The sequence below is a fragment of the Anabrus simplex genome, chromosome 6 (assembly GCF_040414725.1).
Source record: "Anabrus simplex isolate iqAnaSimp1 chromosome 6, ASM4041472v1, whole genome shotgun sequence".
Taxonomy (NCBI): Eukaryota; Metazoa; Arthropoda; class Insecta; order Orthoptera; family Tettigoniidae; genus Anabrus; species Anabrus simplex.
Window position 1 is genome coordinate 110100557 of NC_090270.1, and position 23183 is coordinate 110123739.

The following is a 23183-nucleotide window of genomic DNA, read 5'->3' on the forward strand; positions in this document are numbered from 1 at the left end:
GTGGACCCCGTTCCAGCCCTCGTACCACTTTTCAAATTTCGTGGCAGAGCCGGGAATCGAACCCGGACCTCCGGGGGTGGCAGCTAATCACGCTAACCACTACACGACAGAGGCGGACCAACCTTTACTTCCTTGTCAAAATTCGTCAGAGGACATCAAACACCATTTTTTCAGTTGTTTTTCAATTCTGATGCCCCACCCCACTTCTGATTCCCAATTGCCACCACTGATTATTTGCTTCATCTTTCAAGTGTCCAATCAACGGGAAAATACTGTAGGCGTTCTTACTCCAATTATGCTGTTTAACTTTCCATTCAAACCTTCCACAGCGTTGTTGGTGCGGTGGCGCTGGCCAACATTCCAGAGTTCTTTCGTCATATTTACAGTATGTTGTTCAACTCCTGTTCTAAAAAGTAATCGAAGAATGATGATAATTTCTCGTTCTGTGGAACCGTAGACATTATTTCCAACCAGCCACCAAGGTGCACACATCTTGCACGGAAGTTGCATATGAGTTCTCTCTGCAATCCATTAATCCAAATTCTTGAGTTTTTCTTCATACAACTGATTGAAAAGAAAGTTGCAACCAGAGAGCCGTATATTTGGAAACACATAGTAGAGTCATTAAGGTCGTAGACTGGCCGTCTAGTGTCGCTGTGGTGCCCTACAGCGTACAGTGACTCCATATGTACAGTGCGGCCAAGTCCAGTCCAGCAGCCATGTCTTAGCCAAGTACTCAATTAGCTAATAGATGAAGGAGAATGATATTATTATTGTTTCTATAAAGAATAGACTAGGTCAATGTTTTAAGATGTTATTTGTTTTGTTTATGCTGTATGTATATAGGCCTATCAGTATTTGTTATATTCAGCGTCTGACTACCTGACGTAAGACTTCAAAATTTAGATTTGTACGTGATATAGGTCTACAAGCCACAATTATTGCAGAGGTTAGAAATTCTGTGTCGGTAGCTATGCCTACAATATTTATAATAACTGTGGCATAAAATAGTATGGTCATTGTCTTGAATAATCTATGTGATGACTGTAAAGTTAGCCTACATTTCAATTTTAAAAAGTATAATTACCATATTCCAGGTTACATGGTTTTACATATCAGATTATACAACGCAGTATTATCAAAGTATACATACAAATGTACTTTTTATATACGACTTTTCGGTATGTACATAATCTTAACACACGCAGAAGAAAGAAAATAATATGATTAGTTAACCGATGGGTAGACCAAACTGTATTAACTAGCTCATATTTAAGTTAACATAATATAAGTTAGCATAATATACTGTACGACAGTCTTACCTAAGCAGCGGACGGAAGCAGACGTTCGGAACTGACAGTGCCGGTAGAGCGGGAGCGCAGTGTGTGCGGCGAGTGGGAAGAAAGACGGGAGGGAAGAGGAAGATGATTGGTGTGGACCAATATCGGGTGGTTATTGGAAGATGGCAGGGAAGACGGAAGATGGAAACAGCTTGGAGTGAAGGAGGTAAAGTAGAAACGAGAATAATGGGTGAGATAATACAGGTGGCAGCGGTGATTATGGTACTGTTAATTATAGGGGGTTTGGAAACAAATCCCGGTCCGACTCACAGTGGCAATATGAACTGGGAAGACGTGGAGGTCGTAAGAAAAGTGGTCAAAGAAGTTGTAGAAGAAGTTTGCCCGTTTGAACAGATTAAAAATGTGATGAAGGAACAAGTGAAAGAACTTGAAAATATAAGGCGATGGATACAGAGAAAAACGGAGGAAACAATGACCAAAGTGGAAACTAACGAGAGAGAAATTACATCACTCAAGACGAAAATAAGGAAGATGGAGGAAGAGATGGTAAAGTTGAAGTCAGCAGTAGAAAATGGTAACCAAGAACGCAGGAATAAATGTTTATTTATATATGGGGTGCCGGAAGAAAAAGGTGAGGACAAAGTGCTGACTATATACAAAGTGGTGGAAGTCATCCAAAAAATGATGAAAATCAATTTTAGCGAAGCTGATATTGACGATGTGGGAAGGGTAGGTAAAGCACGGGGTAACATACCGATAAAAATGAAGTTGTTTTCCACCCTGATGGCGGAAATAGTGATAAGAGGAGCGGATAATATACAGGGAGCAAAAATTCGGATTAAAAGTGATATGGGAAGAGATGGGATCAAGAATATAAACACCCTGAAAAGACATTTGGTCCGGGCTCGATTGCAAGGGTTAAGAGCCAACATCAACGGTCAATTATTAGTGGTAACCAATGGTCAATGGACCAAATATTGGACAGTAACGAAATTACGTGAAATGGAGCAAAATGAGAAGGAAGTGGTAATGGGGAAGAGGGTGGAAGAAATGCGAAGTACAGATAGTATAGTTGGTGAAGACGGGCATGGAAACAAAGGAAAAACCAAGGAAAATAGGGCATTAGAAAAGAGCTCGCAACGAGAAGGAGACATCACGGTAGAGAAGATCCTACAGGTTATCGGTGAAGAGATGAGGAGGGAGACCAAGACGAGGATTGAGGAGATGAGGTTGGAGTTTGGTGCCAGAGACGAAAGGAAGAAACACGGAGTGAACGGGGGGGAGGAGGAACCACAAGACGTGACGAGTGCACACAAACGGAGTGAAAGGGAGAAGACAGAAGCACGAGGTGGCTTGGCAAAAGGGAGGAGCTCGAGCCTGAAAGAAATGTGGGAGAAGACGAGTAACCTGGACGTAGGTGTAATGACAAGAAGTAAAAAAACAAGCAGTAGTAGCAAGTAATTGTTTAAGCTAAAGGGAATAGTGGAGGATGTGTGTTATTTGCAGATGAAATAGGAGTGAACAAGTATTAAATTAGCAGGAGGTGAACTGTGTGTGGATAAAAGTAAACAAGTGTAGCGAGGCAGTGGAATTCAGGAACGGACAATAGTAATGAAACGTAAGGAGAAAAAGTGCACAGCGACACGGCAGTGGAAGTAACAATGAAACGGGAGGAGAAACAGTGCTCAAGGACACGGCAATGGAGGTAACAAGATAGCTGGGTTTGCAATGTAAGTAGAATTACAGGAAGGTCAGTGCTCAGAAAAGATTGTGCTGAGTAACATACCAGGCCGGAAGAGATATGCCGCGTGTTTAAAGAACAGTCACCGTCTGCTTACACTATTGTATCCTATATAGCAATATGTTATTGTGTAGACACACTCCACAGCAATGTGTTATGGGTTTAGTTCGCACTCTACATAGGAATATGCAGCAATGTGTTATTGTTTTAGTTTCTGATTATTATACTCCCAGACTACATTTTTGCCACGGCCATCAGACTATGAATAAGGGTTGATCTCGGGTCAGGCGGCAGTGTTTATTCTGCCTATTGCCATTTTTTTAAATGATTATTATTATTTGTTTTTGTTCATGTGTCTGTTTGTTTACCAGGTGACAGTATTTTCCTTTTCCTTTTGTGAGCTTGTTTAGGTAAGATTTGTTATTTTTTCTCCACATAAATGGATCATATACATATTATGTAGATCTGGAGAAAGAATAAAGAATATTCATATTCATTCATAATATACTGTACCATTTTACTCGTTGTACTAATAGAAATACTAACGAAAACCTGCTACTCTTTAGTGGTGAAAACAAGAAACGGCCATGATCCCCGGGTGCTGTATAGTAATCCTTTAATGATGGCTACGGTTTGATCCCCGCAATGAGCAATAATAATATTTATATCACTATACAATATAGTTTGAGAAAATACTACTTCCTGCTCTGTGAAAAGAAGCAGATTTCCTGGTCCCGGAGTACTTGTATTTAGGGCTCAATTATCGACCACCCGCGATGTGCGCCTAATTCTGTGCTCGGGTTTGCTTAGTACTGGTAGATATCCGCTGTATTTTAAACATTCTATTTGCTACTATCGGTTTAGCTAATGCATTGTTATTACTGTTATAATTAAATTCTTCGTTTTCTACCGTTCTTCCCAAAACTGTGGGGTTGGGGGTGGGAACTGTGTCACACATGTCCTGTTTAATAGCCGGATGCCCTTCCTGACGCAAATCCTATATAAAACCAAACCAAACCAAACCCCATGGCTCTACCGCCCTTGAAGGGCCTAGGCCTACCAAGCGACCGCTGCTCAGCTCGAAAGCCTGCAGACTACGAGGTGTCGTGTGGTCAGCACGACGAATCCTCTCGGCCGTTGCAAATCCTATTTGGAGAGATGTAATCACTATTACGTGTTTCTGTGCTCATTTATAGTATGGTATGTTGTCTGAATATGAAGAGGAGAGTGTGGGGAAAACACAAGCACCCAGTCCCCAAGCCCGAGCTATTAAAATATCCCACCTGACCGGGAATCGAACCCGGGGCACTCTGAACCGAAGGGCAGTACGCTTATCATTCAATCACAGCGTCGGACTGTTATTGTTATCATTATAATGAATGGGAAAACTCAACTTGATGCTAAGCGGCACTTATATCCACGCCCTCTGAGAGATGAACAGGCATAAATGCTTGAATTCGAGAATACATCAATCATAATACCTCATGCGGTGAAAATGAATGAGACGTACAGTAAATGATCAGGAATGACCTTTCCTGTAACCTTTGTTATGTACAGGTTTTAGATAAAACAGATATTTCGGGGATATTTGCTACACGGTAAAATCGCAAAAAACGTAAAAGATCGAAAATTATATTCTAAACAATTTTCGTTATGTACAGGTTTTCAATACGGCGAATATTAACGGAGAAATTTGACATATATTGTCTTGGCTTCCATTAAATTACTGACCCATTTTGTTATTTTTCTTATTACATTTGTTGCTTTTACGGAAAGAAAATGCTTTTTTTACGGCGTTTGGAGCACCAAGAGCTCGCATCACTTGATGAGAACCAGGGGAACTCACGAAAGCGCCGGCCACAGCTCGATAGCTTAAGTGTGGCCATTAAGCCAGTATTCGGGAGATAGTAGGTTCGAACCCCACTGTCGGCAGCCCTGAAGATGGTTTCTCGTGGTTTCCCATTTTCACACCAGGCAAATGCTGGGGCTGTACCTTAATTAAGACCTCGGACGCTTACTTCCCAGTCCTAGTCCTTTCCTGTCCCATCTTCGCCATTAGACCTATCTGTGTCGCTGCAACGTAAAGCCAATAGCAAAAAAAAAAAAAAAAAGTACGGTGCGTGAGATTGAGTGAAAACGAAATATTCCGCAGCTTGCTCTACCTCCCAAGTGCTCCCTCGTACCGCGTGGCCTTGGCGGTTGCCATGACAACCGTAACGTCACCCGCGTACTTTCCTCATAGCGCATTGTGCTAGTGAAGTTGCCGGAAGATCGGAATGTCTCGTCTTGCCTCCGACATTCTGTGTGAAGTACGAGTACTTACGCATCGTGGTTCACTCGTAGTGTTGTGTCGTTTTATTTAAACATGTATCCTGTTTATGTCATAGTGTGTATTTTATTATAAAAATCATTTTCGCGTTGGAGAAACGAAGATCAGAATGAAGTTCTACGTTTTGGTCGCCCTACTGAATCACTGCAAATTTGTGCTACAAAAGAAGTGAAACATTTCGGTAAATCTTACAGCCTTAGTTTAAACGATCGTGGTTTAAGGAATTTCCATGGCTGTCCTCCTCTGCAGCTCTACAGAAGTTGTTATGTTGGCCCTGCTTGCTTTTTAGCAATAAAAATAACGTTTGGAATAAAGAAGGATCTTCAGCCCTTTTGAACATAACGCGTTCTTTACATAAGCACTCAGACATTGCAGAATATATAAAATGCCAGCTAGATTTGAAGACTTTGCAAAGAAACCAAAATACGATCTCTGATGCTCTGAAGGAAAATGCTACACTGTATATTGTACAGTTCAATGAAGATGTACGTTTAAAAAGGCTTTTCCTTTAGTTGGTAATTAATGCAGTGCTCTATTTAAGTAAGCAAAAACTAGCTTTTCGTGGTCATGACGAAACATTAAATTCAATAAATCGTGGTAATTTTAATGAATTGTTAACATTGCTGGTATCAAGGAGCCCTGCAGAAATACAAAACCAGTATTCTAAGATAAAAAAGTGTTTAGTGACGAATCAAAGAGTATTCAAGATGAGTTAATCGAGTGTATTTCAGAATAACTTACATCGATGATTTCGTAAAAAAAGAATTGACGTGTGCTGATTGTTTTCTGTTCGGGTGGACGATACGACAGATATCAAACAGGTGTCTCAGTGTTCTGTAATTGTGTGGTTTGTTAATGCTGACGGGGCTATAGGGGAACGTTTCTTAGGTTTCCATGATGTAAGTGCTGACAGATCTTCAGATGCTTTGTTTGCTTTATTGGACAAAATTTTGGGACCATTCGATCACGAGCACAAATTAGTAGAACAATATTACGATGGTGCTAGCGTGATGTCTGGCCATTTAAATAGACTCCAGAGAAAGATGAAAGAGAAAGCTCCTCTTGCAGTATTTTTACACTGTTTGGCGCACAGATTAAATTTTGTCTTACAACAGAGTTGTAAAACAATACGAAAATGTATATTTTTTCATCAATTTCTAGAATACCATCCTTTTTTCCATCACTCGGCGAAGAGAACGTACGCCATTTCTGCTGTATCGGGGCCACGCATTCCAACCGTGACTCCTGTCCGCTGGAGCTCGAACTCCAAATTATTGAGTGTAATTGTGGATGACTGGAAAAAGCTGAAAGAAGTCTTCGAAAATATAGTTACCAGTGAACAGTCCGGTGACAAATGTATTCTATTTGCCAGAGGCTTTTTTCAGGACGTGAACAGTTTTGAATTCACTTTTCTGGCAGTAGGGTTTCATGACTTTTTGTCTAACTGATATTCTTTACGATATTTTGCAAAAGAAGTCATTGGATGTGAACTACTGTATATCAGAAATAAGAACAAAATGTGGTCTTCTAAGAAACAAGAGGACCGATGAGCATTTTCTAATTATATTTGAAAAGGCCAACAAAATGACGGATATGCGTTGAATCCGAGTGTATAGCGCCTTTACTCAGGACTGTAACGTGCTACTGCCATAACCTCTCCATCGACGTTCTACGAGTTTCTGCAAACTTCGTCGCATGTACATCTCCACATACTCTACAATTTTATGTTTCTACAAGACTATAATGCTATTATTATTGTCTGCTCTGGTTATCAATCTTCTTCCTATCATCGGAATTACCTTACTTTGATCACCTGTCGTTACCCTCCGACTTTTCTCGACACACTGACCGCTGTCTTTCTGTCTGCCTTGCACCTACTACGTCATCTGCCACGTCACTTGATCTTTCTCGAATGAACTAGTCTTCTCTTCCGGGCGTGTATATATTGGACTGCTTGGCCCGTCTTCGGCAGACTGGCATCATCTTCTGTAAAATAGTGTTTGTGTGTGTGTGTGTGTGTGTGTGTGTGTGTGGAGGGACTACGGACCTCGCACGGCTTACCGTGTGCTGCGCCATTTTCTTCCCTACCAGCTGATGGAGTTATTCTGAAAGGACTTTGGTGAGCTAAACATATCATTTACTAAACTTGTTTTGGAAACTTTAATACTCGGCCTGTTTCGGCATGTTGAGTGATGGCATGCTATGAAAACTTTCAAGGCCTTGGTTTTGAGTCTAACTCCTTGCCACCTTCAAAATTGATTAAGATTAATTGATTTTTAGTGCTGAACACTTGGTGATGTGGACTGAGCCTAAACATCGTAAAACAGAAACTTTCACAACCTTAGACGATTCTGAAAAAAAAAATCTATTGGCAGATCAAACATTCTCCAGCATTACGCAGTCGGAGTTTCCTTTTCTTTTCATCCTCACTTATCCTTATTGTACAGATCCTTCTTTTTACCCTACTCTTTTCTATTTTATTAGGTGTGTATGCTTTTTATATTAGGGCGCCCTGGAGGCGTATTTGGTTTTTTTTAGTGTGGCCAAATATTTCTTGATCTTCATGGTAAAAGTGTACTTGTTCCCTCCAAATTTGATCAGATAATAATATTAATAATTATCTTTTGAGGTGATTGTGTGTGTGACACCTCTCTTTTCAAAATAATAATAGTAATAATTGAGAAAACTGGTTTTGTGATCTAGTTCCATTATATGGTCGAGATTCCCGCTGACACAGTGTTTCTATTGTAACGATTTTTGTAAATTTTGTTCAAACTTATCTGTGGGTTAGTCCCCTTTCGAAAACGTTTCCTCTAAAACGGGGACCCGAGCTATTTTGTCTTTGTAATCAATGCCTGGGATTTTTGCTCGGACTATATCTTCTTGGTTAACAAGGTGTATATTGTGATAAACTTTTTTCACCAATTTTATTGACCAAAAAAAAAGTTGTTCTTTCAAAGGTTTTGAAACTCTACATAAGAAATATATCATCTGAGATGGTTATCTGTATAACTTTGGAAAGACTGTTAAAGCACGGACCTTGCATGGCAGTTCCTTTTTAATCTCTTATATATATATTGGTCAATTTTATTCTGTAGCTTTAGCTTAATTATCCCTATGATACTTTCCTACAATGTCCAGGGTATATTTGAGGATCTATTTTTTCCAAAAATGTTAGTGTGTACTGTATTCTCGTTAAAGCTGCTGTTTCCAATACACTTGGTCATCTAAAATTTTTTTTGTAACGTGGTGTTCTTTTTTGATTTTTGGTACCAACCACGGTAAATCTCTCCTACTATCCCCCCCAGTACTGCTTCCGCTCACTCTGCTCCTTTTCTTGTTTGATGTGATCGACTCCTCGGTGCAGTGTTGCCTATGCACAGACATCGTTTAGTAGTTTTTTCTCTCAACTGCGATGAAAAGACTAGTTTTGGAGAAAGTTCTCAAGATATCTTAACTATGTTGCACATAACGTCACGTATGGTAGCAGAGCGTGGTTTGTTTTGACGGAAAGTTCGTCATTTGTACCTCCTACTTCTCATATTGTCTTGACTATTAATAATGTCCCCTCCGTCGCTCTTCTTGATTCAGGGGCAACTGTTTCTTTAATCAGTTTATCTTTCTTTGAATCTCTGAAAATGGTATTTTCTCACCTTCATTTTCTTCCTTCTACTGTCGGTTGTGTTTCAGCTTCTAATCACCCTATTGATGTTCTTGGTCATATTTCTCTCACTGTTAAAATTCAACATTTTTCTTGGCCGTTTACCTTTCTTGTTGTTTCGGAATTATCTTGTCCTCTTATTTTAGGCTATGATTTTTTTTCCCATACTGGTCTTATTTTTGATTCCATGAACTCTACGATTTCTTTTCATTTTTCTTCAACGGTTATTCCATTAATTAATATAGCTGATTATCCTTCTTCAACTTCATCCATGTCTCACAGTATCAGTTCTATTCATTCTGATCAAATTGATTCTTTGTTAACTGAATTTTCTGATGTCATTACTCCTGTTCTTGGTACGGTCAAAAATTTCAAGGCTCATATTGACTTAATTGATTCTACTCCTGTTCGTTCATCCCCCTATTTTCTCAGCCCTCCTCGCATGAAAATTTTAAATCAATTAATTGATAAAACGCTTCAGGACAAAACCATAATTCCTTCTTCTTCTAATTATGCTCCCCTGCCTTTATTGTCGATAAACCCGATGGATCTTCGAGATTTATCGTAGATTATCGTAAATTAAATGGGCGTATACTCTACGATTCCTATCCTATGCCCAAATTGCAGTCCGCTTTTCAACATTTTTCCAACGCCAAATATTACTCCATTTTCGATCTTAATTCTGCATACAATCAAATTCCCCTAGACGAAATTAGCTCCCGTTACACTGCCTTTATTACTCCTAATGGTCTTTTTCAGTTTAAAAAAGTTCCTTTCGGACTTAATTTAGGTTCTCAAATTATGCAACGCTTTGTTGATTCACTTTTTCTGACATAAAATATCAATATTTGTTCCCATTTATTGACGATATTTTGATCCATTCCCCTGATCTTTCCACTCACCTACAGCATGTTCGTGAAGTATTAACGCGTCTTCGTTCCGTGGGTTTAACGGTTAATCCTTCTAAAGTCTTAATTGCTCAAACTTCGATTAAGTTTTTAGGTCATATTCTCAGTTCTAACGGTGTTGCTGTCGATCCGGATAGGGTTTCTGCCATCCATAAAGTCCCACCTCCACAGAACTTAAAGCAGTTACGTTCCTTTCTTGGTATGGTTGGATTTTATGGAAAATATATACGTAATTTTTCCCATTTTTCCGAACCTCTTAACTTATTGAAACGCAAAGGCGTAAAGTTTCACTGGGGTGACTTACAGCAAAATGCCTTTTCCTGTTTAAAAACTAAACTATCCCAAGCTCCTCTCTTACAAATTCCTGATTTTAACATTACATTTGAGCTTTCTACTGATGCTTCCGATGTCGCCATTGGCGCTGTCTTGCATCAAACTATACAGGGCGAAACCCGCCCTATTGCCTATTATAGTCGCTTACTATCACCTGTGGAACGTAAATATTCCGTTTATGAACGGGAAGCACTTGCTTTAATCCTTTCAATTGAACATTTTTCCGACTATCTCGATCATCGCGAGTTTATCGTCAGCACTGACAACCAAGCACTTTCTTGGTTACTTAATAATGCTCCGAAAATTGGACGTACTGGTCGCTGTTTGCTTCGTTTGTCACGTTTCAAATTTTCTTTGAAATTTATTTCTGGTTTTCAAAATTCGGTCGCTGATGCGTTGTCTCGCCTATTTGACGATCATCATCTTGCTGATTCTGAAATACACCACCTTCCGGTTGCTATGGTAAATTCTATTTCTTCTCTTACTGATTTTCCTTTGTCCTTTCAGTCCTGCCAAGACCATCAAAATCTCGATCCATACTGCCAACAATTGAAAAACGATATTTCTTCTAATGATTATTCTGGGCCTTTTCGCATTGTAAATCAACTCCTTGTCTTTAAACCTACTCCTCGGGCTACTCCTCGTCTGGTTCTCCCCTCCGCATTACGCCCCATGATATTTCAATATTTTCATGGATCCCCTACTGGTGGACATTTTGGAATGGCGAAATCTTATTCTCGCATTGCCTCTCAGTTTTATTGGCCCCAAATGCGAAAGGATGTTTTCTCTTGGGTCCGATCTTGCGATCTGTGCCAAAAGCATAAGCCCCAAAATCATCAACCTTTTGGGACATATGCAGCCTCTCCCTCTACTTACCCGGCCGAGAAATTCTATATCGACATTGTCGGTCCTTTGGTCAAATCTTCCAAATCAAACTCCTACATCTTTACTTTATTGGATGGTTTTTCCAAATTTCTTGTTGTACGCCCATTACGTAACATTTCTTCCCAGATTATCATTAATTTACTAACTAATCACGTTTTTCCTCTTATAGGCATTTCTAAAATTCTGTTCTCTGATAACGCGTCAATTTTTACTTCAAAAGTTTTTTATAATTTCTGTTTTTCTTATGGTATCAAAAAGGTCTGTACCTCACCCTATCACCCTCAGGCAAATGTTGTTGAACGTTACCACCGGAATCTTAAATCTTTTCTTTCCATTTTTCATTCCCAAGATCAAAAGTCATGGGATACTGAACTCCCTCACTTTTGTCTAGCTTTGAATGCTACTGTTAATGATTCTACCTCCTTTTCTCCCGCCAAACTCTTCTTGGGAAGAGATCTTCATACTCCTTTATCTTTAAACTGGAACCTGCCCTCTTTATTGCTTACCCCTTCTCATTTACTCACTGACTCTTAACTTCGGGAAGCTCTTGGTAATTTAAATCATGCCAGGGACTTTACCGTAAAACATGTAATTCCCGTCTTCGTCCGCCTAAGTTCAAGCTTTTTGATCAGGTTTTGTTAAAAAACCATCCCATTAGTTCTACCCAACATCATATTTCGGCTAAGCTTTCCTCTTTATGGATTGGCCCATACCGAATTCTTTCTTTCCCCTCTTTGGTTACTGCTCAATTGCAGTCTCTCTCCAACCCTCAGGATATTCGGCAGGCCCATTTTTCCGAACTTAAGAAATTTTCCTCCTGAACCTTCTTGCGTACTGAGGGAGAGTTCTTTTATGTTTACTATCTGGTATTTGGATTTACCTTCTGTTTGCTTTGTTTGTTCTGGTCCACATCTCTGAAAATTTATTTTACTCTTTTTGGCTCACCCAGTCCTTTTTTCCTCCACCCACACACACTTTTGATGTCAGACTCTCCCATGCCCCTTTCTTGTATTGTCCTTGCTTTTTATTTTCATGCGAAACTTCCTGTAATTTTTATATTTGGCCACTTAAAGTCTACTATGCTTTGGTCCGGACCGCTTTCCATTGTTCCTACTTCCTTCTTCTTTCCTTTTCCCTTTCCCTTTCTCTTTCTCTGTTTTCCTTGTTTTGCTTGCTTCTTTGTTTTCCATACTTCTGTTGTTCCTTTTTTTCTTTCTTTTTTCCGATACTGCGTTTCTTCTGGTCGCCCATCAGCGATTCCGGTGGAGAAGCTGCTCTTGGACATCCCTGCTGCTGCTGCTACGCCTACCTGCTTTCGCCCATCCTTCGGATTCCGCCCGGTGGCAGGAATATGTAACGTGCTACTGCCATAACCTCTCCATCGACGTTCTACGAGTTTCTGCAAACTTCGTCGCATGTACATCTCCACATACTCTACAATTTTATGTTTCTACAAGACTATAATGCTATTATTATTGTCTGCTCTGGTTATCAATCTTCTTCCTATCATTGGAATTACCTTACTTTGATCACCTGTCGTTACCCTCCGACTTTTCTCGACACACTGACCGCTGTCTTTCTGTCTGCCTTGCACCTACTACGTCATCTGCCACGTCACTTGATCTTTCTCGAATGAACTAGTCTTCTCTTCCGGGCGTGTATATATTGGACTGCTTGGCCCGTCTTCGGCAGACTGGCATCATCTTCTGTAAAATAGTGTTTTTGTGTGTGTGTGTGTGTGTGTGTGTGTGGAGGGACTACGGACCTCGCACGGCTTACCGTGTGCTGCGCCATTTTCTTCCCTACCAGCTGATGGAGTTATTCTGAAAGGACTTTGGTGAGCTAAACATATCATTTACTAAACTTGTTTTGGAAACTTTAATACTCGGCCTGTTTCGGCATGTTGAGTGATGGCATGCTATGAAAACTTTCAAGGCCTTGGTTTTGAGTCTAACTCCTTGCCACCTTCAAAATTGATTAAGATTAATTGATTTTTAGTGCTGAACACTTGGTGATGTGGACTGAGCCTAAACATCGTAAAACAGAAACTTTCACAACCTTAGACGATTCTGAAAAAAAATCTATTGGCAGATCAAACATTCTCCAGCATTACGCAGTCGGAGTTTCCTTTTCTTTTCATCCTCACTTATCCTTATTGTACAGATCCTTCTTTTTACCCTACTCTTTTCTATTTTATTAGGTGTGTATGCTTTTTATATTAGGGCGCCCTGGAGGCGTATTTGGTTTTTTTTAGTGTGGCCAAATATTTCTTGATCTTCATGGTAAAAGTGTACTTGTTCCCTCCAAATTTGATCAGATAATAATATTAATAATTATCTTTTGAGGTGATTGTGTGTGTGACACCTCTCTTTTCAAAATAATAATAGTAATAATTGAGAAAACTGGTTTTGTGATCTAGTTCCATTATATGGTCGAGATTCCCGCTGACACAGTGTTTCTATTGTAACGATTTTTGTAAATTTTGTCCAAACTTATCTGTGGGTTAGTCCCCTTTCGAAAACGTTTCCTCTAAAACGGGGACCCGAGCTATTTTGTCTTTGTAATCAATGCCTGGGATTTTTGCTCGGACTATATCTTCTTGGTTAACAAGGTGTATATTGTGATAAACTTTTTTCACCAATTTTATTGACCAAAAAAAAAGTTGTTCTTTCAAAGGTTTTGAAACTCTACATAAGAAATATATCATCTGAGATGGTTATCTGTATAACTTTGGAAAGACTGTTAAAGCACGGACCTTGCATGGCAGTTCCTTTTTAATCTCTTATATATATATATTGGTCAATTTTATTCTGTAGCTTTAGCTTAATTATCCCTTTGATACTTTCCTACAATGTCCAGGGTATATTTGAGGATCTATTTTTTCCAAAAATGTTAGTGTGTACTGTATTCTCGTTAAAGCTGCTGTTTCCAATACACTTGGTCATCTAATTTTTTTTTGTAACGTGGTGTTCTTTTTTGATTTTTGGTACCAACCACGGTAAATCCCTCCTACTATCCCCCCCCAGTACTGCTTCCGCTCACTCTGCTCCTTTTCTGGTTTGATGTGATCGACTCCTCGGTGCAGTGATGCCTATGCACAGACATCGTTTGGTAGTTTTTTCTCTCAACTGCGATGAAAAGACTAGTTTTGGAGAAAGTTCTCAAGATATCTTAACTATGTTGCACATAACGTCACAGGACGAATGTGTTCAGATGTATCGAATTTTATATTTTGAAATTTTGGATAACATTTTGATGGATATTGATGGGAGTTTTCGCGATTGTGAAAAAATTAAATTTGTTTGCTTAGCCGATAACACAAAATTTGAAGAATACAACACGTGCTTTCCTTCTAGAGCTCTTGCAAACGTGCAAAATTTCTTTGGATCTGTGTTTTCCAAGATGCATCGCTTAAGAAACGAACTCTCTATTGCACCCGACAGGGGCATGATCCAAGGACCTCTGTTTAAGACTGGTCATTTAAATTGCAGACGCAATGCTATTTGAGGAAATAAATCACGAAATTAATTAATATCAATATCATTGAGATAGATGAAATAAGTCTTTACAATTTATTCTATAGAATTTCATTATTTGCGATCTATCGCGCAACATCTTTCCTTGTCCAGCGGTGAGCCCGCAGAAGAGTGAAGCCCGTGAAGTCATGGGTGGGGCTGCAATCGGTGGTTCACTGTGACGTAACTTGAGAGAAGTCATCCCTATCTCACGTTCAAGAAAGCGAGGGGAGGCAAACTTTTTCGAAGCGAAATATGGGAGCCATCTTTAAATCAGCTTGACCAACTTGATTGTCTACGATTTGAAAATTAATAAAATCTGAATTTTGGCGTCGCGTTTCAATTTAGAAGAGATCATTATAATTGGGGCATTCATTTAGAGTGTATAATGTCCTCTTGGGTGATAACTTACGGATGGAGAAAGAATACTTCGTTATATCTGCATGGAAAATTACCAGGGGCCATCTAGTTAGTGTCAAAATACCTCATTGATGCGGGAGTTTACCCCAGAGTAGAAGGGGAAACAGGAAAAACTTTAAATACGGGAGATCGTACGAAAAATAATCGCACGGATGTGTCTCATTCACATCAGGTGAATACTGGTCACCTAGTTGTCGCACTATTTGACCTCTAGTGGGCCATGGATAGGCCATATGCATATTTTAATTGGGGGAACTGCCTTCTTGTAAAAAGCACTGCCAAGGGTGCAGCTTCTCATTCGGAACTCTCAGCTCACGGAGGGCGAAGCTATGTTTAGCTGAGCTCGTAGTAATTCTTCGTTTAGTGAATTGAAAATTAAAATTTAAGCGCAGGAGAGTAATTCGTGTGAATACTACATAGAGCTGACATACGTGACGCTACTAATTAAATATTTAAATTGTGTCGAATTGCGAACACTCAGTTCGACTTGTAAAATTATTATTACACGACCGTGTCGGTAGTAATAAATGAACAGTGGCTGAGAGATACAATGTAATTCGATACTGAACCACGGACTACAAGGTACTAATCCGAAATCGTGGCCGGACACCCGCGCTGAACGCAATCGGACGTCTTGTGGAAATAAAATAGTGACGTGTTCTGTGCCTAGGAAACTGCAAGTGACATCATCAATCGAGGACATGGATTTCCGTCTTGATGGTGAAATGGAGCTACCAGTGATCGCTTTGGTGCCAATGGATCAGCACTAAACCCCGATATGGACCATTCCAGCTGACAAGATGTCATCAGATGATAGAGAGAGTACTTTTCTAATTAAATGGCATGGATAGAAGGGGCGGAAATTATTTGTCATAAGCTGTCGCTATAATGCTAGGGATGTAACCTTATTTGAATGTAGAAGTGCCAAACATGAGCACGTAGTTTTTTATTTTATTGATAACAGATCTGAGTGATTTTAATTGTAAATAGGGGAAACTTTTGATTCTGAGAAATTTGTGTGCGGGAGAGGATTCATTTATTTAAATAATTTGGGAAAACCGTAGTTAGTTAATTCATCATAAGACCATTAGTTTCGTAAACTCAAGGACTGATAATTTAAGATAGGTGTAGTTAATCTAGTATTGATAATTTCATGAATAGTAAGTATTGTAATTTAAGCTACGTAAGGAGTTCCAGAATTTCGAGAGATGCTCACAGGTCTGATACCCCAATCCCTCCATTGAAATATTTAGCTAGGGATTGTTTCAACTTAAGTTGGGTTGTTTTGATCAGTTTGTTTTTAATTTAATTATGATTTAATTACCGTGTGATAATTTAAGTATGGTTTAATTATGAGTTAATTAGCGTGTGAATATTTAATTATGAGTTAATTAGCGTGTGAATATTCAATTATGTGTTAATTACCGTGTGAATATGTAATTATGAGTTGATTACCATGTGACAACTTAATTATGGTTTAATTATGAGTTAATGAGCGTTGAATATTTAATTATGAGTTGATTACCGTTTGACAGTTTAATTATGAGTTAATTACCGTGTGAATATTTAATTATTAGTTGATTACCGTGTGACAATTTAATTATCGTTTAATTGTGAGTTAATTATCGTGGGACTATTTAATTACATGGTAATTATGAGGAAGTTACCGTGTGATGATTTGATATGATTTAATTACCAGGTATGACCTAATTCCGATCTGATTACGAGGTGTATTGCATCATTATTGCGTGCATGTGGAAGGTAAATCACGTAAGGAAGTCAGTGGACAGGTGAAACCAATAATAATGATAATAATAATAAACAATAATAATAATGACGATAATGATAATAATTATGCAAATGTTAGTATCATAAACCGATGTCGTGATGTGAGGTAGGTGTGACATACGAAGTCATGGGTTCGGCCATGAGCAAAATACGTGTTGGATTGAGGCTGTTTTATTCGAATTTGAGGCGGTTTGATGAATGAGGAATTGACCTCAGTATTATCGAGGTGTACCCCGGAACGACGTGTCTTTAAACAGAAGGTTTGTTTTGCCCGTGAAAGGTGAAGTTAATGACCACCCTAGCAAGTGGGGGGATGCTTGACCTTTTGCCTGATGTGTTTTTTTGTGTGAGTACGCCTCAAAGAAGGGGAAACTTTGGGCTGAAAATCAAGGCCAGAATGAATGTGGCTAGTAGTTGGAATATTCAACACGGCAGAATAATATATTTTCTAATAAGCGACACGGTAATTGTTACTGATATTTGTTATATTATTATTATTATTATTAATTTGAGTCTAAATTAGCTAGGGTTTTCAGCGCCAAATGTTCATCTTTGGGGTCATCAGATCAGTCCTGGACGAGTTCAATGGTATTCCCCAATGTTGGGATGAAGGAGGTATGCCTCACGTGATTTTTGTATATAATGTGCGATTATTATGATGCTTTGTGTAACATGAGGTGTACGTAATTAGCGTCGGCGGTGGCTAAATCCCATCGGCAAGGTGAACTGTGTATTCCAGTGAGTCAATAAATAATCCACAACAGACGTAAAATCAGTTATGTACTTCATTTGTGTATATATGTTTCAATTCCGTAATCATCAGGGTTTTCATAAACCGAATGAATTAATTTAAACTGTATAGGAATGTGTTCTCATTATAGTTAGGTATGCCCCGTTTCTCCTACCCTGTATGCCGCTAAGATAATTTAAGATGAGCGCATATTTGTTTTTACCCAGTATCGCTCTGTAGATTTCTCGCCGGAGCCATTTAGGGTAGGTGTCGGGTACACTATTTTGTCTGCCGATGAAAAGTACAGACATGTTTCTACTGAAAAGATGTTCCAAATGCTTTACGAAGATAAAGACGCTTATAAATTGTTCTTCCTTATTCTATCCATCTCATCTACTACTGCGTCAGTGGAAAGAATCTCTTCTTGCCTAAAACGTATAAAAACATACCTCAGAAACGCAATTTCAGAAGAGAGATTATCTTATTGGTGAATATTGCTATTCTGAAAGAAATACTTTTGCAGTTAATGAACAAACAACCATTCTATGAAGACATTACCGACTAGTACGCAGTTTTAAAGGACCGGAGGATCGACTTGATGTACAAAAAATAGGTGAGTTCAATTATTAAGAAAACAATTAATGGAAATATATACATATTCTCTACTACTATAAATTTTTCGGTTTCTAGCGTCAGTAAACAGCTGTGCGTCATAAGTGAAAACACGACAAAATGTCTAGCTCTTCTCGAGTGTGCCGCGCTTCTAATTGTTAGTCTCCCGGTCAGATCTTATCTCTACTTTGCGTTGTAGAGCAAAGGCAGCCACATGGTTGCCGCGCTGTGACGTTACACAGCGATCCGGTCTGCATAAATTTTTGGTCACGTTGTGGACCCTCCACCAGTCACAGGTTCGAGGTCCGAGTACAAAACAACCAAAAGCACGTAGTATCTAAGTCTGTCGCTCGAAACCGAACGGGTTATAGCCCTTCACCATACTTTACAGCCACGAGCCGCCACTGAGTTACAAGAAGGATATTCCAGCAATCATTAATGAACAAGGGGAGTGTGTATGCGAGGATCTTCAATAGCCAGAAGTATTCAGTCAGCAGTATGTAAAGATTGTTGGTTACAAGGATTATGTCCAGATAGAGGAGGTGACTAATACTAAAGGAGTATTAAAATTTACCTATGACAGCTGTGACATTTACAGTAAGAAAAGCAGCTGGAATTGATAAGGTTTCGGGGGATATACTAAAGACAAGGTGTTGGGATATAGGACGATATCTGGCATACTTATGTATTATTGTTTGCATGAAGGAGGTATACCAAATGAATGGAGAGTTGATATAGTATCCCCTGTGTATAAAAGAGAGGGTGATAGACATAAAGCTGAAAATTACAGGCCAGTCAGTTTGACATACATTGCATGTAAGCTTTGGGAAAGCATTCTTTCGGATTATTGTTTGTAAAATTAATAACTGGTTTGATAAAGGGCAGTTTGGGTTTAGGAAAGGTTATTCCACTGAAACTCAACTTGTAGGATTCCAGCAAGATATAGCAGATATCCTGGATTCAGGAGGTCAATTAGACTGTATCGCGATATACCTATCTAAGGCATTTGATAGGGTAGAGCATGGAAGACTACTGGCAAAAATGAGTACAATTGGACTTGACAAAAGAATGACTGACTGGGTGGCTATTTTTCTAGAAAATAGAACTCAGAAAATTAGAGTAGGCGAAGCTTTATCTGTCCCTGTAATAATTAAGAGGGGAATTCTTCAAGGCAGTATTACTGGACCTTTATGTTTTCTTATATATATCAAAGATATGTGTAAGGAAGTGGCATCAGAGATAAGGCTTTTTGCAGATGATGTTATTCAGTACAGAGTAATAAATTAGAAGATTGTGAGCAACTGCAAAATAACCTCGATAAAGGTTTTATGATAAACGGGGTTAAAAGTCAGGTTGTGTGTTTCACAAATAGGAAGAGTCCTCTCAGTTTTAATTACTGCGTTGATGGGGTGAAGGTTCCGTTTGGGGATCGTTGTAAATACCTAGGTCTTAATATAAGGAAAGATCTTCATTGGGGTAATCACATAAACATTATTATAAATAAAGATTACAGATCTCTAAACATGGTTATGAGGGTATTTAGGGGTTGTAGTAAGGGTGTAAAGGAGAGGGCATATAGGTCTTTGATAAGACCTCAACTAGAGTATGGTTTCAGGGTATGGGACCCTCACCAGGATTACTTGATTCAAGAACTGGAAAAAATCCAAAGAAAAACAGCTCGATTTGTTCAGGGCGATTTCCGACAAAAGAGTAGCGTTACAAAAATGTTGCAAAGTTTGGGCTGGGAAGACTTGGGAGAAAGGAGACGAGCTGCTCGACTAAGTGGTATATTCCGAGCTGTCAGTGGAGAGAGAGATGGCGCTGGAGGACATCAGTAGACGAATACGTTTGAGTGGTGTCTTTAAAAGTAGGAAAAATCACAATATGATGATAAAGTTGGAATTCAAGAGGACAAACTGGGGCAAAAATCATTTAATGGAAAGGGAGTTAGGGATTGGAATAACTTACCAAGGGAGATGTTGAATACATTTCAAATTTCTTTGCAATCATTTAAGAAAAAATGTAGGAAAACAAGAGGTAGAGAATCTGCCACCTGGGCGACGCCCTACATGCAGATCAGTAGCGATTGATTGATTGATTGATTGAAATTGACGCTTGAACGTAGGGCGTAGGCTTCTTGATTGTGGGCGGAAGGCCAGAAAACCAATTTAAAAAAGCAGTTGTGGACATCTGTCAACAGTAGCGGCGATTGGGATTTAGAAGTTGGGTGGTGGGAGGGGGTAGAGGAGGAAGGTATAAGACTGCATAGACCACAAAGTCTACCGGGAGTTTGGAGAATATATTGTAGTTCGCCGTTGGCGGGGTTGGGGGGGGGGGGGTGGATGGTAGACAACAACATTAAAAACTGCAAATTTCTTTATGCTCTTTGAGCGAATTTCAACAGAGAGGTAAGGGTTTACAGTTTATCAACTTAACTGCGGTAATAAACTTTTTCTTGAGATTTTAATTCAATACTATACAATAAAACTTTCACCAAAGGAACAATTCAGACGTGCGCAACTAAGGTTTTGTGTATCAGATACTAATCGCTCTTGTACAGGCTGCTTCGCGAGTCTGCACAACTGCATTAGCTGTGGCATTGTACGAATCGGTTAGATGCGTCGAATTACATTTTGTGCGTATTTTCGCTAAGTATTTTTTATATTTTAATAAATGAAAGGAGTTAGGTAACAGAAGGCAGGGTCTATATAAATTTCTTTTTTTTATAATTCCTAGTTTTAGGTGGCCAAAATGGAATAGAATTTGTATTTTTCTCCACAAACTTTATGTCATGAAGAAACACGGATGGCTGGAAAACAATCTTGGAGCTCCAATGACTGGAAACATTTAGTGATGAGTCACATATTATTGCTCAAGATTACAGAGCAAGTGTTTTCAGACGAATCGTTCACGAACGAGTGAGAGCTGAGCATCTTGAACAGACTGTGAAACACCCTCCCAGAAAATTGTTTCGGGCGTTCTTCCCTTCAAGTGCCCCGTCTTTCCAATTGATGGCAATACGAATTAGGCGCAGGATTGTTACATTCCTACAGACCTTTGCAGATGGTGAAAGATCTCCCTATGGGTGGGGGGCGGAAGATTAACACTCACGGTATCCCCTGCCTGTCGTAAGAGGCCCCAGGGACTCTTAACTTGGGAGCGTGGGATGACGATCAAGGGCCCTTAGCTGAGTTCCGGCATTGCTTCCACTTACTTGTGTCAGGCTCCTCACTTTATTCTATCCTGTCATATCTACCCTGGTCAACTCTGGTTCTTTTCCGACCCCGACGGTATTAGGTTACGAAGCTTAGGGAGTCTTGTATTTCCACGGCTTTCGCGGTCCTTGTCTTTCTTTAGCCGATATCTTCATTTTTCGAAGTACCGAGCCCCTTCGATTTTTTCTGTCTGATTAATGTTAATACAGGATTGTTGCCTGGTTCGACTCCATGGCTGAATGGTCAAGCGTTGAGGCCTTCGGTTCAGAGGGGTCCCGCGTTCGATTCTCGGATGGGTCGGATATTTTAATCGCGTGTGATTAATTCTTCTGGCTCGGGGATTGTATGTGTGTGTCCCAAAAATGTCCTCTTCATATTCAGATAACACACCACACTACCAACAACTACGGAAACACACAATCACGATTACATCCCTCCTCATAGGGTTGGCGTAAGGAAAGGCATACGGCCGTAAAACGGAGCCAAATATACATGTGACACAGTTCGCGCCCGTGACCCTACAAGGTGTGGGAAAAGTGGTAGGAAAAGGAGAGGATGGTTGGCTAGTTGTACTTAATCTTAAAACAATAATCACTACTTCCCTTGGTCAACTATTGTTCTTTTGCGACCCCGACGGTATTATGTATGCGAGGCTTAGGGAGTCTTTCATTTTCCTGCCCTTCGTGGCCCTTGTCTTTTTTTTACCGGTATTATTCTTCGAAGTATCGGATCACTTCTCTTTCCCTTCTTATTACTATTAACGGGATGGTTGCCCAGTTGTACTTTCTTCTAAAACAATAACCATCACCACCACCACCACCACCACCACTAAAATGTTTTCATTCCTCCCCTGAAGGCACTGGCGGGCCTCTTAGACGGCGACTCTGTCTCTCAGGCCGTCATAATTGTTGCGGTGAAGGAGATGCTCGGAGAAGGTTGGCGGCCGTGGCCTATACTAGGAACTGTTGCGGCATTCGCCTTAGTGCAGCAGAATGGAAAACCACGGAAAACCATTCTCAGGTCAGTCGACGGTGGGAACCAGCCTCTCTCCGTCTTCCGAATACAGGGGCGTAGAGCCACGGTAGAGCCGTAGCCACCGCTTCTCTGCTCGGTCGGAGTGCAGAGCTGTCGGTTCACGCACCAGCCGTGGCCACCTGTAGGCCGAATCCTACTCCTCAACCGCTGACACCACCACCACCACCACCACCACCACCACCACCACCACCACCACCACCACCACCACCACCACCACCACCAGGCATCATGAAGCCCTGACCAGAGTATTCATGAAGGTCGTTTTACGGAGACTGAACTATTTAATTTTGCCTGCAAAACATTCCAACGTCTAATCGAAGCAGAGAAGAATGTGAAAATGTGTTGTAACAAAGAGAAAATATGAAGCCGCTTGAGGATAACACACTGCTGCATACGGAACACATATGCACTGCAGTAGGATTTATTTATTTATTTATTTATTTATTTATTTATTTATTTATTTATTTATTTATTTATTTATTTATTTATTTATTTATTTATTTATTTATTTATTTATAGTTTGAAGACCGGACTAAATACCAGCCATTTTAGTAACGTTTTCATATGATTGACCCCTGCATAAATGAATATCCAAATCATATTAACTTAATAAACTTATTAAAGCATCAGCTAGTTCTTCTGATAAATCCGAGACAAAAAAGTTAAACAGGACTTTTTTTACAAGTTGCTTTACGTTGCACCGTCACAGG

General features: G+C 39.7%; 1 protein-coding gene across 1 annotated transcript in view; it reads right to left on the minus strand.

Moving 5' to 3' along the window:
• Window positions 1–22700, minus strand: part of LOC136875882 (lactosylceramide 4-alpha-galactosyltransferase-like) — a 100962-nt gene extending 78262 nt beyond the window's left edge. The window contains exon 1 of the mRNA XM_068228238.1: window positions 22626–22700. Coding sequence (XP_068084339.1) covers window positions 22626–22700 — 75 coding nt within the window. The remainder of the gene's footprint in view (window positions 1–22625) is intronic.
• Window positions 22701–23183: the final 483 nt, after the last annotated feature.